Source organism: Papio anubis, chromosome 20 (assembly GCF_008728515.1).
Source record: "Papio anubis isolate 15944 chromosome 20, Panubis1.0, whole genome shotgun sequence".
NCBI classification, from domain to species: Eukaryota; Metazoa; Chordata; class Mammalia; order Primates; family Cercopithecidae; genus Papio; species Papio anubis.
In genome coordinates this window covers 6,894,664-6,911,676 of record NC_044995.1, presented here as the reverse complement: position 1 = coordinate 6,911,676, position 17,013 = coordinate 6,894,664, and the positions used below count along the sequence as shown (strand labels likewise).

General features: G+C 48.2%; 1 protein-coding gene across 1 annotated transcript in view; it reads right to left on the bottom strand.

The window, feature by feature from the left end:
- Nucleotides 1-8,468, bottom strand: part of PPP2R1A (protein phosphatase 2 scaffold subunit Aalpha) — a 37,854-nt gene extending 29,386 nt beyond the window's left edge. Inside the window, exon 1 of the mRNA XM_003916041.5 lies at nucleotides 8,098-8,468. Coding sequence (XP_003916090.1) covers nucleotides 8,098-8,175 — 78 coding nt within the window. The 5' untranslated portion in view covers nucleotides 8,176-8,468. The remainder of the gene's footprint in view (nucleotides 1-8,097) is intronic.
- Nucleotides 8,469-17,013: the final 8,545 nt, after the last annotated feature.

Below are 17,013 nucleotides of genomic sequence, written 5' to 3'. Positions count from 1 at the left end.
CCACTTATGTTTCTTTTCCCTTTTTCCACCATGACAGAATAATAACAGCAAATATTTCCTTAGTCTCTACTACGCCCCAGGCTTTAATGTTTTAACTCATTTAACCCTCACAATCCCATGAGGGAAATACAGAATCCCCCATCTTAAGGCAGAGAACACAAAGTCACAGGGAGGTAAACTGCATACAGCTTACTGGTGGCAAAGCCAGGATTTGAATCCCAGCCACCAGGTTCTTAACCAGTACTATGGATTCATATTTGCTCTTTTTTCTTTTTTGTTGTTCTTGCTGTTGTTTTGAGACAGGGTCTCGCTCTGTCACCCAGGCTGGAGTGCAGTGGCACGATCGCAGCTCACTGTAGCCTTGACCTCCTGGGCTCAAGTGATTCTCCCACCTCAGTTACCCAAGTAGATGGGTCTACAGGCAGGTGTCACCAAGCCCAGCTAGTTTTTTAACTTTTTGTAGGGATGAGGCCTCACTATGTTGCCCAAGCTGCCCTCAAACTCCTGAGCTCAAGCGATCCTCCCGCCTCGATCTGCCAAAATGCTAGGATTACAGGCATGAACCACTGCGCCCGGCTTTGTTTTTTGGGTTTTTTTTTTTGTAGAGGGGTGGGGTGGTGCCATGAATCCCCTTAGTAGGTCTAATAATGAACACAATTTTGAAACAGAGGTGAACATAAACGACACTAGAAGGTATGTATAATAGTAGAAATGACATGTGAACACATTCTGGCGACAGTCACAGGTTTTGCTAATGCTATCTATGATATACCATAGGGATATTATAATTCATAACAGAAGGGAAGTTAAATGTAAGTTAGAGGTTAACAAAAATAAAGATGTTATAATTCCCAGGCAGGTCCCAACTCATGGACCTGCCTGGGGATTGCAGATGATCCCCAAGTTAAGAGCTCCTGTACTGGGCTACACTGCTGCTCATCATCCTTGGTTTTCAGCTGTATACATGACCCTTGGAAAAGACATGTCTGAATTGCCTTTGCATCTGAATGTGACTATAAGACTAACATCTGGCCAATAAAATCCAAGTGGAAATGTTTTGTGCAACTTATAGGGATGGGGTTCACACTTATCTTCCCTCCTTCCTGTCTGGAATGGAGTTATAATGGTTGGGGCTTCCGCAGCCAACTTGGGGACCTGAGGTAACCTGCGGGACAGGGAGGGTAGAATGGAGGACACAAGCAGCATATAATGGTAAGAGCCTGGGACCCTGACACCATGAAGTGCCACAGCAGCCTGGACTGCCACCAGACATTTTGGTCATCAGTCAGAAATAAACTTCAAGCTCACTTAAGCCCCTGTTATTTAGAGTTTTCCTACTACTTATAGCCAAACTTAACCTCAGCTAACTCTGCACATGACCTAGTTCTGGGCAAAGAGATATACAAGCAAGTCTGCTGAGGAGATTCAGGAGAGATTTTCCTCCTTCATAAAAGGGAGGAGGGGAAGAACCTCTGTGTCCTAAGCTGGCCCCTGGTAAACTGCATGAAAAAGTGCAGTCCCACTAGGACAGCAGATGCTGCTGGAATCTTATAACCAAAATAGGCCAGTCAAAAAAACCGCATTTCTGTGATATCTTTAAGCCGACCCAATTCTGTGATAGCTTTGAGCTGCTGAACTTGCTATATGAGAAATAAAAAGAACCCTCACTTGTTTAAACAACTCTTGGTTGGGGTTCCTGTCACATTCCTGACAGAAAAGCTATTAATACCATCATTAAGAAATCTTGACTGGCGGTTGATCATGTCATATTCTGAGGAGAATTCCCTGTGTACTGACTATCTCCCAAGCGTGTCCCCACCAAGCACTTGCTACAGTTGTGATACTGTGAAATACAGATTTGGGCTCCGTCCCCATTTCCTTGCATACAACTCTTCAAATCCTTGGAATCTCCAAGGTGGGTTTTGTATGCTAATGTTGACTGATACCTTCAGGACGGGGTCCATGGTCACTGGGAAGACAGTCATGGAAAACACAGAGACGTGATTAGAGGGTTGGGATTTTCAGCCCCACCCCACATCCCCCATGGAGCAGACAGGGGCTGAAGGTCAAGGTGATCACCAGGTTCAATCAACCCTGCCTACCTAACAATGCCTTTATAAAAACCCATAAGGACAGGGCCTGGGAGCGTCAACACAGCTGAACACACACAGGTTCCTGGAGGGTGGTGCACCCAAGAAGGGCATGGAAGCTCCACACCCCTTCCACCATAGCTCACCCTATGCCTCTCTTCATTTGTATTCTTTATACTATCCTTTATAATAAACTGATAAACTTAAGTGTTTCCCTGAGTTCTGAGAGCTGCTCTAGCATATTAATCAAACCCAAAGGCAGGGTGGTCATGGGAACTCCAACTTGAAGCAGGTAGATCAGAAGTTCTGAAGGCCCAGAATGGCAACTGAAGGCGAAGGTCAAGGGGCAGTGAGGCCTGAGCCCTCAACCTGTGAGACCCAACACTGTCTCCAGGTCGTGTCTGAACTGAGCTGGAGGACACCCAGTTGGTGTGCGCTGCAGAACTGACTGCTTGCTTAGTGGTGGAGAAGAATCCCTCCCCCAACAACACACATTTAGTCACGGAAGTCTTCTTCTGTGTTGTTGATTGTTGGGTTGAGAGAATAGGAATTGGGATTTTCCAAAGAGTCCACCTATATATATGGTTCCACGACAGCACTTACCACCCTAGACTGGGACTCTCTGTGTCCCAGCAGGCCTTAGCACAGAGCCTGCTCTGTGGTGACTTAACAAATAAAATCCCCCTTTCCACTACATGCACCTTTGGAAAGGGGACCCACTTTTAAAGACCCATCCTGCATTCAACCCATGGAGCCTTCCATAATATGAATCTATATGGTATATCCCACATGTAGTATGTCTTCCCTTCACAATCAGAATAAAAGCTAAGGCTCTACTCTGGCCTACAAGGCCCAACACAATCTAACCCTAGTCTATTGATCCATTCTCACTGGGCCTGGCTTGTCACAATGGCTTCCTTGATAGTAACCAAAAAAACAAACAAACAGCCCAGTGTATTCCCAACCCAGGCCTTAGCACTTGCTGACGTGGTCCCACAAGGTTCCCCAGATGCCCCATTTCCTCAGGTCTGCTCAATCCCCGCCATATGACTACCGTAGGTAAACCAGCACACTGAACAAGCCAATTTCACATGCCCCATAAGCCAATTTCACTGCATCTTCACAACCAGGCACATGCTGATTCTTCATCATTATCCCCATTTTGCAGACGAGGAATCTAGGCCCAAAGAGGGGAAATTACTGCTCCAGGGGCACACAGGGAGCAAACTGGTAGAGCGAGGGTTCAAACTTCAGTCATCCTCAACTCTTCCCTCTGCATCACCCACCAGGAAATCCCATCAGCTCCCCTCAACATGTCCTGACTCTAACCACACTTCCCCACTACATGCTAACACTGGTCCTGGGTGCTCTGTAAAGGCACCTCAACAGGACCAGTGTTCCTGCCCAACCCCTATGACAGCCAGAGGAAGGATCCTTTAAAATTATATCAGAACCCATCATTCCTACTCAAAGCCTTGCAATTCCCCGCCCCCCCCCCCACCCCCCCGCTTCAAGGCCTTCACCTTGGCCCACAGGCCTCATCTGATCTAGTCCTGGTCTAGTCCTCACCTCCCACCACTTTGCCATTCTCTCTGCCTCAGTTGGCCTTTTTGCTGTGCTTTGAACGCATCAAGCATCCTCCCACTCCTGGTCTTTGTATCAACCATTCCCTCTGCCCAGACTGCTCTTCCATGACCTGTTCATTTCATTCAAATCCTTGTTCAACACCACTTCCTCAGAGCAGCTTTCTCTAACTTCCCTATCTAACACGGCAGCCCCAGGTGCTTGCTCCATTCCCTGTACCTGTCTTATTTTGTTCTTTTTTTTTTTTTTTTAGAGACAGGGTCTTGCTGTCACCCAGGCTCTCATCGCAGCCTCGATCTCTCTTACTGTCACCCAGGCTCTCACCGCAGCCTTGACCTCCCTGATTCAAGCGATCCTCCGACCTCAGTCTCCTGAGTAGCTGGGACCACAGGCCTGTGGCATCACACCAGCTAATTTTCTTTTTTTTTTTGGTAGATACAGGGTCTCACTTTGTTGCCCAGGCTGGTCTTAAACTCCTGGGCTCAAGCGATCCTTTCACCTTGGCCTTCCAAAGTGCTAGAACTGGTCAGGCGCAGTGGCTCATGCCTGTAATCCCAGCACTTTGGGAGGCTGAGGCAGGCAGGGAGTTTGAGACCAGCCTGACCAACGTGGTGAAACCCACTCTCTACTAATACAAAAATTAGCCAGATGTGGTGGCGGGCACCTGTAATCCTAGTCACTCGGGAGGCTGAGGCAGGAGAATCACTTGAACCCGGGAGGCAGAGGTTGCAATGAGCAGAGACGGCCTGGACAACAGAGTGAGACTCTGTCTCAAAAAAAAATAAAATAAAATATAACCAAAGTGTTAGAATTTGGCTTGAGCCACCATGCCCAGCAATTTTTCTTCTTAGCAATTACTGCCACTGACATCCCATTACAGATCTACTGTCTTCCATATCAGAATGTAAACCCCGGAAGGGCAGCTTTATTCCCTACTGTACGTCTAGTATCTAAAATAGAGTCTGGCACATAGCAGGTGTTGATAAATATTTGCCGAATAAATAAATCAAGACTACAGGATTTCATATCCTGAACTATCTCAGACACAACTAAAATATCTGGCATATGAATATAATCAGCAACCGTGTGTCCCACCCCAAACTCTATTCCACCCTTAGGTCCTACTTCCTTTCCTGACTCCTCCACTTCTCAGCTACACAGTTTAGGCCACGTTATTTATGGTGCTTCAGTTTCCTCATCTGGAAAGTGTGGACAAGGACAGGACCTACTTCAAAGAGTGATTATGAGAATTCAGTAAGATTGTCAGTGTTATTCCTCTGCACTGTACCTAGCATTGAGCAAGCACCCAGTAATTTGTTACTCAGATGGTTTAAGTCAGAGGTTGGCAATTTTTTCCCTGCAACGGGCTAGACAGCAAATATTTTAAGCTTTGAGGGCCAGACCATCTCTGTTACAACTACGCAACTCTGGGCTGTAGCACAAAAGTAGTCCATAGGAGCTTCCAGACAGATGAACACCTAGTGGTTCCTAGAAGGTGGAATGCCCAGGGAGGACATGGAAGCGCCACACATCTTCCCCCAAACCTCACCCTGCGTATGTCTTCATCTGTATCCTTTGTAATATCCTTTAGAATAAACTGGTAAGCTGCCTAGCTCTGATCCTGGCACAAAAACAACTCCCTACAAATGTTTGCTGGTTAGTGGATGGATGGATGGATGGAAGGATGGAATGACAGACAGCTGAAGGAAGTGATCCTGGAGTTAAAAAAAAAAAAAAAAACTGGCTGGGCACAGTGGCTCACACCTGTAATTCCAGCACTGTGGGAGGCTGAGGCAGGAGGATCACCTGAGATCAGGAGTCTGAGACCAGCCTGGCCAACACGGGGAAACCCAATCTCTTCTAAAAACACACACACAAAAATTAGCCAGGCGTGGTGGCCTGCGCCTGTAGTCCCAGCTACTCAGGAGACTGAGGCGGGAGAATTGCTTGAACCCGGGAGGCAGAGGTTGCAGTGAGCCAAGATCACGTCAGTGCACTCCAGCCTGGGCACCAGAGTGAGACTCCATCTCAAAAAACAAAACAAAACAACAACAACAAAAAACTATGGCCATATCTGTTCCGTCTTCCTGGGAGGCTCTTCCCCACCTTCTTTCAATCTCTTCTTAAATTCTGCAACCTCAGAGAGGCCTTGCCTGATTGGCCTACTTAAAATGGATCTGCCCCACCCCACTTTGTACTTGCTGTGCCCTCTGCCTTTAGGTGTGTTCTCAAACTTGATCTCAACAAGGCCTCCCCTCACCATACTTTAAAACTGCATCCCCCAGGCCGGGCACAGTGGCTCATGCCTGTAATCCCAGCACTTTGGGAGGTCAAGGTGGGTGGATCACCTGAGGTCGGGAATTTGAGACCAGCCTGACCAACACGGAGAAACCCCATCTCTACTAAAAATACAAAATTAGTTGGGAGTGGTGGCACATGCCTGTATTCCCAGCTACTTGGGAGGCCGAGGCAGGAGAATCGTTTGAACCCGGGAGGCAGAGGTTGCAGTGAGACAAGATCACGCCATTGCACTCCAGCCTGGGCAACAAGAGCGAAACTCCGTCTCAAAAACAAACAAACAAAAAAACCCTGCATCTCTCATCTCTCTTATTTATATTTGTCTCCCTACTGCTTATCCCCAGTATACTCTGTTTATTATCTCTCCTCACTGCAAAGTAAACTCCCCTACTGCATGCCAGTGCTTAGAACAGTGACCTGCACAGAATAGAGGGCCAATTCAATATGGATTCACTGCCACAACATCCTGTTTGTTTCCTTCCCATCACTTTTCACACACTCATCTGTTCAGCTCTGTTGACCTGTTTCACACCTGAATCCTGTACAGCAACTGGTGTCTCCACTATATCCCCAGCATCATACCTGATATATGGCACGTGTTTACTGAACAAAAGAATTCATACAACCGCCCTATGAACTAGATAATTATCCCCATAAAAGAGAAGAGGAAACAGGCCTAGAGAGATTAACTAACTTGTTCATGTCAATCAGTGAGAAGTGGAAGGGCCAGGAATACAACCACAGCCGGTCTGCCCCCAGAAACAGTGATATACCAGGAACCTAGGAGGCGGGACCCACGTTTGGCAGGTTACCCAGTGCACCTTGTTCAATTTTATAAATGCGAAAACTGAGACCTAAAGGGCGGATGGGACCTCTTTAATCACCACTCCCAATAATCACAGCTAATATGTATCAGGCCCTTACAACAGGTCTGACACCATTCGACTTTTTATTTGTGCCATAATTCGTTCAGTCCCTCACAAGTCCCTCCAGCAAGACCAGGACTACAATTAGCCCATATTTTATGGAACACGGAGGCCCAAAGCGGTGAAGTAATTTGCACAAGGTCACACAGCGGGTGGCAGCCCTGCTCAGAGCCTTGGGCCACCGCATCCCATAACCAGGAATGTTCATCCGGGCTGGGCGCGGTGGCTCACGCCTGTAATTCCAACACTTTGGGAGGCCGAGGCGGGTGGATTGCTTGAGGTCAGGAGTTCCAGACCAAGCCTGGCCAACATGGCGAAACCCGTCTCTACTAAAAAATTAGATGGGCGCGGTGGCTCGCGCCAGTAATCTGAGCTACTTAGGGGGCTGAGGCGCGAGGATGGTTTGAACCCGGGACGCAGAGGTTGCACTGAGCCAAGATCGTGCCACTGCACCCCAGCCTGGGCGACACAGAGGCTGTCTCAAAGAAAGAAAGAATGAAATGTTCACCCGCTTAGCAAATCCTTCACCTCCTATCCTGATCAATGGGAGGATCCGGGGAGATGGGGAAGCGGGTTTCTACAACGTAATTCACTCTTCAATTTGGCTAGTCCCCACCTTTGGTGGGGGGGGGGGTGTTTTTGCGTCCCCATCCTCTTAGGACACCTAAACCAAAATGAGACGTGGAGAAAGAGCAGGAATTGGGATGGCAGGCCTTCGCCTCTCGGTCCCCACTTGGGCCAGCAGTCGAAACCCAGAAAAGAAAAAAACCTTCCCAGGTCCTGACCCATCAGGCGGCTCTCCCCCACTCGGAGCAAGTCACGAGCGCCCCACATCTCCAAGGGGCCATTCAGAGGCCGCCGCCAATCACGGAGCCCTCCTCTCTCCCGGACCCAGTCCGCCGACCCCAGCCCTGGCCGCAACCTCCCAGGACCGCGGATCGCGGACCGCGGACCGCCGCGCGCACTGAGCAGGCCCGGGACCCTCGAGGCTAGCGCAGGCCCCCGCCCTTCACTGGGCCAACACCCAATCGAGGGCGCCGTCTCAATGAGTCCGGGCACCCGGGGAGATAAGAGACGCACGTTGATTGGCCGCCGCCCCTTCCGCCACTCCCAGCGAACGCTGAGTCTTCTCCGCGAGGGCTGCCCATGCCCCCAGGTACCCCTCCCCGTCTTCCCCAAGTCCCCCGTAGCCTCCGTACCTGAACGTCCTCGTTGCGGAGTTCGTCTATGAGCACCGCGATGGGGTACAGCGAGTCGTCGCCGTCGGCCGCCGCCATCTTGGCTCCGTCCCGTTCCTGTCAGACTGCGGCCAGCGCTCTGCTGAAACGGGGGGGGCAGAGCTGGGAGGAGGAGGAAAAGCACGCGTGGGGGCGCCCGCACCAGTTTACAGGGGCTGCTCCACGGCCATTGGCCGCGCTACGCCGGCCTAAACCCGCGTTTCTTTGGTCCGGACTAGTGAAGTCCCGCCCACTTCCCATTTGCCATTGGTCGAGTGAACGAGATTTGACTAGTTTGAGCCTAGGGGAGGGGGAAGAAAGCGGAAGTCAGCCGTGTCCTAGCGACCAAGATTGAACCCACCCTCGTCGCTGCTAACAACGACCGGGACGAGCAGTTGTTTCTAGCCAATGAGGGGCGATATGGGGAGGACGCTAAGCCTGACCTTTGGTGGGTCCCGGGGATGGTTTCTGCGCGTGCGTCAGTGGTAATACGTGACGTCATGTGGGGAGCGGGAGGATGTGCAGGTTTTGGGTTACCAGGCCGTGGTTCCGCTGGCTGGCAGGCTGGCTCCCCGCGCCTTTGCGCGGCCGGAGGAGAGAGTGAGACTTTTATTTGTGTTTGATTTATGCCAAGGCCCAGAGAAGGGAGCGGCTTGCCCTGCTGTCTCTCTTTTTCTTTTTCTTTCTTTTTTTTTTGGTTTTTTAAAGACAGGGTCTCGCTCTGTTCCCCATGCTGGAGTGCAGTGGCGCGATCTTGGCTCACTGCCGCCTGGACCTCCCTGGGCTCAAACGATCCTCAGGCCTCAGTCTGCAGAAATAGCTGGGATTATAGGCTCGCGCCGCTAGGCCCGGCCAGTTTTTTAAAGAATTTTTGTGGAGACGGAGTCACTGTGTTGAGCTCAGTTGCCTTGCTCTTTGGATGAAACCCAAGTTCCTCGGGCCGGTATTCAATACCCTGTCTAGGCGCGTCTCCCGCCTCCGTTTTTTACCTTTTGTCTGATGTCCTGGAAAATCAGAGCTGCCTGAGCACATCTTGCGTTTTCGTGCCAGCAAGCCTCCTTGCCCAAGCTGTACGTTCTGCCTTTCTTATTCACTTCTCAGATCTCTGCGTAAATGCTCTTGTTCTCTAGGCTTCCAGAGCCACCAGAACCCCTCTCTCTGTCTCTCCAATCCCATCTATGTGTCTCAATCCCAGAGCCTGGGCTGTGACTATGCATTCGAATCTGTTTCCTCCTTAGAGTGGGAGCAGGATGGGATCTGACTAATCTCTGTTTTTAACCTCTTCAACAAAGCCCCACCCCCACCGCAATCTTAGGACTACTCTGAGGGAGTTGGATGGGGATGGTAAGGCCTGGGGTGCTCTCTCTTCCTGTATTCTACTACTTGAAGGGCTGGACTGAGCTAGCACTCTGACAGCTCTGAATACCCACAGCATCTATTTCTTTTTTCTTTCCTTCTTTCTTTTCTTTTCTTTTTCTTTCTTTCTTTTCTTTTCTTCTTCTTTTTTTTTTTTTTTTTTTTTTGAGACGGAGGCTCGCTCTGTCGCCCAGGCTAGAATGCAGTGGCCGGATCTTGGCACACTGCTGCCTCTGCCTCCCGTGTTCAAACAATTCTCCTGCTGCAAACTCCCGAGTACCTGGGATTACAGGCGCCCACCACAACGCCCGGCTAATTTTGGTATTTTTAGTAGAGACGGGATTTCACTACTTTGGGCCAGGCTGGTCTCAAACTCCGGACCTCAGGGTGATCTGCCTGCCTTGGCTTCCCAAAGTGCTGGGATTACAGGTGTGAGCAACCGTGCCTGGCCCAGCATCTATTTCAGATACCCTTACCCACTCCAGTTAGGAAACTACTGCTCATAAAAGTGGGGATGGGGGTTGAATATTTCAGTCCCAGCCCTCCACATTCCCAGGATTCCCCTCAGCCCCAAGGCCTCTGAGGCTAGGGATCTTTTTAGCTACGCGTGCCTGTCTTGGTGTCAGGCTGCTTGGGATGTTGGGCTGGGGGCCTTTGAAGTGCCTAGGGCCTAGGAATTTTCAAAGGCTTATGAGCCATTATAAATCTCAGAAATAAAATAGAAACAAATTATGGATTCCAAAATGCCAAAACAAAACTGCAAACTAATAAGTATTCAGCAAATACCTATACAAATCAATACCTATACAGATCAATGCCAATGATAATAGCTACAGTAAAGTGTATTCAATAAATTCATTCATTTAACCCTGACAACAACTCTATGAGATATATAAAGTACCAGCATCATCCTAATTTTATGGATGAGGAAACTGAGGCATAGAGAACTTTAGGAATTTGTCCAATGTCTCATAGATGGTAATAGTGGTGCTGGGATTTGTTTGTTTGAGACAGAGGCTTGCCTTGTTGCTAGGCTGGGAGTGCAGGGACGCAATCCGTGCTCAGTGCAGTCTTGATCTCCCAGGCTCAGGTGGTCCTCTCACCTCAGCGCCTCCCTCCCAACCCCCAGTAGCTAGGACTACAGATATATGTGACTGTGCCCGGGTAATTTTTTAATTTTTGTGGAGACCCCTGGGGTCTCACTATATTGCCCAGGCTGGTCTCAAACTCCTGGGTTCAAATGATCCACCTGCCTTGGCTCCCAAAGTGCTGGGATTACAAACATGAGCCACCCCACTCCTCTGGTGCTGGAATTTGAACCAGGGCAGTCTGACTCCAAAGGCTTGCTTGACTAAAACTCAGCTTTAATATAATGATACAGGCCAGGTGTGGTGGTGGCTTATGCTTGTAATCTCAACACTTTGGGAGTCCAATCCTTCGGGAAGAATTGCTTGAAGCCAGGAGGTCAAGACCAGCCTGGGTAACATAGCAAGACCCCTGTCACTGCAAAAAAGAAAATTAAAGTTAACCGGGTGTGTTGGCACATGCCTGTAGTACATCAGGTACATCCCTGTAGTACTCAGGAGGCAGAGGCAAGAGGATCACTTGAGCCCAGGAGATCGAGGCTGCAGTGAGCCATGATCACACCACTGCACTGTAGCCTGGGCAACAACCAAGACCCTGTCTCAAAAAAAATTAAAATAAAAAAATATATATATACACATATAATATTTAATGCGGCATTTCAGATTATTTTACTATACCTGAGTTCATAGGGGGGTGGGGTGTACAAAAGCAAGAGATTCTGGGACTAGGAGACATGCCTGATGTTGGGTCTTGGGCTTTCCTAATCTTCAGTTTCCTTTTTTGTTTGAGACGGAGCTTTGCTCTTGTTGCCCCGGCTAGAGTGCAATGACGCAATCTCGGCTCACCTCACCTCCGCCTCCCGGGTTCAAATGATTCTCGTGCCTCAACTTCCCGAGTAGGTGCTATTACAGGCATGCGTAACCATGCCCGGCTAATTTTTGTATTATCAGTAGAGACGGGGTTTCACCAAGTTGGCCAGGCTGGTCTTGAACTCCTTACCTCAAGGGATCCACGTACCTCGGCCTCCCAAAGTGCTAGGATTACACGCGTGAGCCACTGCACCCGGCCTGTTTTTTATTTTTGTAGAGACAAGTTCTCCCTATGTTGCCCAGGCCTATTTTGTGGTTTTCAATAGCACCATGTTACTGTCAAGAATTAGGAAAGTTGCCGGGCGCGGTGGCTGAAGCCTGTAATCCCAGCACTTTGGGAGGCCAAGACGGGTGGATCACGAGGTCAGGAAATCGAGACCATCCTGGCTAACACAGTGAAACCCCATCTCTACTAAAAAATACAAAAAACTAGCTGGGCAAGGTGGCAGGCACCTGTAGTCCCAGCTACTCGGGAGGCTGAGGCAGGAGAATGGCGTAAACCCAGGAGGTGGAGCTTGCAGTGAGCTGAGATCCGGCCACTGCACCCCAGCCTGGGCGACAGAGCGAGACTCCGTCTCAAAAAAAAAAAAAAAAAGAAATAGGAAAGTTTCAGAGGCCGGGGTCGGTGGCTCACGCCTGTAATCCCAGCACTTTGGGAGGCTGAGGCCAGCGGATTACTTGAGGTCAGGAGTTTGAGACCAGCCCGACCAACATGGTGAAACCCTGTCTCTACTAACAAATACAAAAATTAGCCAGGTGTGGTGGTGCACACCTGTTATCCCAGCTACTCGGGAGGCTGAGGCAGGAGAATTGCTTGAACCCTGGAGGCGAAGGTTGCAGTGGGCCGAGATCTCGCCACTGCACTCCAGCCTGGGCAATGAAGCAAGACTCAGTCTCAAAAAAAAAAAAAAAAAAAGAATTATGAAAGTTTCAAGATTTTAGCTATTTGTAAGCTAACAATTTACTTGGTTGAAATTTCAAGGATAAGGCCAAGCGCAGTGGCTCATGCCTGTAATCCCAACACTATATGGGTAGCTGAGTCGGGTGGATCACTTGAGGCCAGAAGTTCGAGACCACAACATGGTGAAACCTCGTCTCTACTAAAAATACAAAAATGAGCTGGGCAATGTGGCACACGCCTGTAATCCCAGCTACTTAGGAGGCAGAGGCACAAGAATCCCTTGAACCCAGGAGATGGAGGTTGCAGTGAGTCGAGATTGCGCCACGCACTCCAGCCTGGGCAACAAAGACACTATGTCTAAAAAAAAAAAAAAAAAATTCAAGTTTGCTTGAAGAAGACATGAGACTCTGGTGTCAGGTCCAACAGACTTTATTACTGACAACACAAGAAAGAAGCAGAAACTTGATACTCACGTCAATCCTCTTGCACTTCAAGTCCAACAGGACTGATGAGAAAGGGTCTGGACAGATGCTTTGCATATAGTGAGTGTGTGATGCAGTGAGTGTGTGTCACAATGAGGAATCCTGAGTTTATAAAGCAGTCTTTTAAGAGGGCTATAGGAAAACCTCCCCAACCTTTGCTTCACACATAGGCATCATTATATACATATTTTACAGTGGTTAGGCAACAAATTTGCCTTTGGCCATGGGGACTCACTATTGCTATCTTCCTAAACTGTTTGCTACACAAACATTCTTGGCTGGGCACTGTGGCTCATGCCTGTAATCCCAGCACTTTGGGAGGCCGAGGCTGGTGGATCACCTGAGATCAGGAGTTAAAGCCAGCCTGGCCAACATGGCCCAAACCCTGTCTTTACTAAAAATACAAAATTAGGGGCATGGTGGTGGGTACCTATAGTCCCTAGCTGCTTGGGAGGCTGATGCAGGAGCTCAGCAGACCTTGGAGATGGGAGTTGCAGTGGGAGACATTGCATTCCAGTCTGAGCCAGCAAAATGAAACTCTGAAAAAAAAAAAAACACACACTGAAACAGGCGGGTGCCAGGTGGCTCCGCGTCTGTAATCCTTGTAGCACATTGAGGGAGGCGAGAGGTGGAGGCAGATCATGCAGAGTCAGGAGTTGAGATCAGCCTGGCCAGCATGAGTGAAACCTTGTCTCTACTAAAAATGATAAAAATTAGCGGGCATGGGTAATTACATACCTGTAATCTGGAAGCGCTCAGGAGGCTGCTGCAGGAGATTGCTTGAGACACCAGGAGGTGGGGTTGCAGTGGAAGGTTAGTTACATTACTACACTCCAGCCTGGTGACAGAGTAAGACTGCGTCTCAAATAAAAAGGAAAAAAATGGAAATCTTGTCATTTGTGAAGAGTTGGATGAAACTAAAGGACATTATGCATAATAAAATAAAGAGCAGACACAGAAAGACAAATAATATATGATCTCATCTTTTTTGCATTTTTTTGTTTTTTTTTTCTGAGACGGAGTCTTGCTTTGTCACCCAGGCTGGAATGCAGTGGCGCAATCTCATCTCACCACAAGCTCCGCCTCCTGGGTTCACACCATTCTCCCACCTCTGCCTTCTGAGTAGCAAACTGCAGAAAGCCTTTATGCCCAGCTAATGTTGTTTTGTATTTTAGTAGAGATGGGAGTTTTCACTATGTTATTAAGCTAGTCTTGAACTAGCGTTGTGATCTGCCTACTCGAGCCTCAGGGTACTTGGATTATGGGCATGAGCCACCGTGCCTAGCCATATGTCCTCGTTTATATGTGGAATCCGAAATAGTCAAACACATAGAAGCAGAAAGTAGAATAGTGGTTGCAAGAGGCTGAGAGGTGGGAGGAAAGGAAAGGTGTTGGTAAAGTGCGCAAAATTTCTGATGAAGCTAGGGAAATTAAAAAAGCAAAATGCAAAAACAAACAAACAAACAAAAAAAAACAAAAAGGAAAGTGTACCGAGGGGTTTCCCATCCTGCAAGATATGAAGTTCACAGGTCTGCTTGTACAACGTAGGCGTGATTAACAAATACTTGTGTTGTACATTTAAAACTTTGCTGAAATAGAGGATCTTATATAAGATCTTATGTTATCTGCAAAAGGAAATACAAAACCAAAGCAGAGTAAAAGAATAAACTGCCAGAGGAATTTTTTGGGTAGTCAATAAGTTTATGGAAGTGAATTTGATAATAGTTTCAAGGATGTATACTTATTTCCAAACACATGAAGTTGTATATGTTAAATATCTACAGTTTTTGATATGTCAGTCATGCCACCCTCCCAATACAAAGAGTAGTCTCTATCTCTCTCTCTCTCGAGGTGGAGTTTTGCTCTTGTTGCCCAGGCTGGAGTGCAACAGCATGATCTCAGCTCACTGCAACCTCTGCCTCCTGGTTCAATCGATGATTCTCCTGCCTCAGCCTCCCAAGTGGCTGGGATTACAGAGGCGTGTCTCGACCCGCGTCTGGCCCAGTTTATTTTAGAGATGGGGTTTCCTGCATATTTGGTCAGGCTGGTCTCAAACTCCCAACCTCAGGTTATCCACCCACCTCGGCCTCCCAAAGTGCTGGGATTATAGGCATGAGCCACCACACCCGGCCTAATAAGGTAGTTTTTAAAAGCTCAAAGAACCCTGCAGAGCCAAGACTCCTAGGAAAAAAAAAAACAACAAAAAGAAAAACGCAACAAAATAGTATTACCATATAAAACTAACTGCTCTCATAAGGGACACAATTATGTTGAAGGGAAGACTCACACATTCTCCAAATCAAAATGAGTCGAACTGTACAAATTGGAGAATAGATTTGGGAGAAAATTGACCTATATAGATGGAGAATATAAAATGTTGAGGGAGAGAGGAACCACGAGAGAGAAGAGCAGGACAGCAGGGTAAGGGGCTGCATAGGTAAAAGGGAAGAGCTTCAAGCCCCCAATGGCAGAGCAGCCCAGAAGGGACTGGAAGAAAAATAATTACAATAAGATTATGAAACTGTTTTCCATGGAGCTGGATGGCATCTCTTTCCTTGTGTGCCAGTCATACAGTATCTTGAATAAAGACCGGGCTTGGGCATGGTGGCTCACACCTGCAATCCCAACTGTTTGGGTGTCCAAGGCAGGAGGATCTCTGTGGCCAGAAGTTTGAGGCCAGCCTGGACAACATAGCAAGACCCCATGTCTAAAAATAAAAGCCCAATGTGGTGGCTCATGCCTGTAATCCCAACACTTTGAGAGGCCAGGGCAGAAGTTATCACTTGACCCAGGGGTTTCAGAACAGCCCGGGAAACATGGTGAGACCTCGTCTCCACAAAAAATCCAAATATTAGCCAGGCATGGTGGCGTGTGCCTGTGTTCCCAGCTACTCAGGAGGCTGAGACAAGAGTATCACTTGAGCCCAGGAGGTTGAGGCTGCAGTAAGCTATGATCATAGCATTGTAATCCAGCCTGGGTGACAGAGCAAGACCCTGTCTCCAAAAACAAAAAATAAAACAAAACAAAACAAAAAAAGCTGGGTGTCACGCGCGTCCGTGTGAAGAGACTACCAACAGGCTTTGTGTGAGCGATAAAGCTTTTTAATCAACCCGGTACAGGCGGGCTGAGTCCAAAAAGAGTCAGCGAAGGGAGATGGGTTGGGGCCATTTTATAGGATTTGTGTAGGTAGTGGAAAATTACAGTCAGAGGGGATTGTTCTCTTGCAGGCAGGGGCAGGGGTCACAAGGTGCTCAGTGGGGGAGCTTCTGAGCCATGAGAAGGAATTTCACAAGGTAATGTCATCAGTTAAGGCAGGAACCGGCCATTTTCACTTCTTTTGTGATTCTTCAGTTGCTTCAGACCATCTGGATGTATACGTGCAGGCTTGGGCTCAGAGGCCTGATACTGTGCCTGGTGGCATACATCTGTGATCCCACCTACTCAGAAGGCTGAGGTAGGAGGATCCCTTGAGCCCAGGAGTTTGAAGCTGTAGTGAGCTAGGATCCACCCCTGCACCACAGCCTGGGTGACAGTGAGACCCTGTCTCGAAATAAAAATAAATAAAGGCCAAATGGCTAAGTGAGGCTTTTCTGTGAATGTGGTTTTTTTGAGGGCTACTAGAAAGAAAGGCTGTGTTAATTTAAGGCAAAGACATGTTTTACAAGAAAGCTTGAATAGAGGACATAGTAGATCCTGCGAGTATAAATCCCCGGGAATTAGCAAACATTTGTGGGAAAACACTGGACTTTCAGGACGATAGATCAATGAAGTTAAAGTCTAGCTCTCTAAGAGTGATGCTAGACCCATATGAGATCTGAGTTATGTGTTGAATAAATAAAGTTGTACCAAGGGATATCTTTTATTTATTTATTTATTTAAGACAGGGTCTCACTCTGTTGCCCAAGCTGGAGTGCAGTGGAGCAATCTCAGCTCACTACAACCTCTGTCTCCCAGGTTCAAGTGAGTCTTCTGCCTCAGCCTCCTGAGTAGCTAGGAGTACAGGTGGGCACCACCACACCCAGCTAATTTTTGTATTTCTAGTAGAGATGGGGTTTCACCATGTTGCTCAGGATGGTCTCGAACTCCTGACCTCAAGTGATCTGCCTGCCTTCGTCCTCCCAGAGTGCTGGGATTACAGGTGTGAGCCACCATGCCAGGCCCAAAGAGTATGTTTGATATGATGAGGGGATGGAAGTGGAATAGA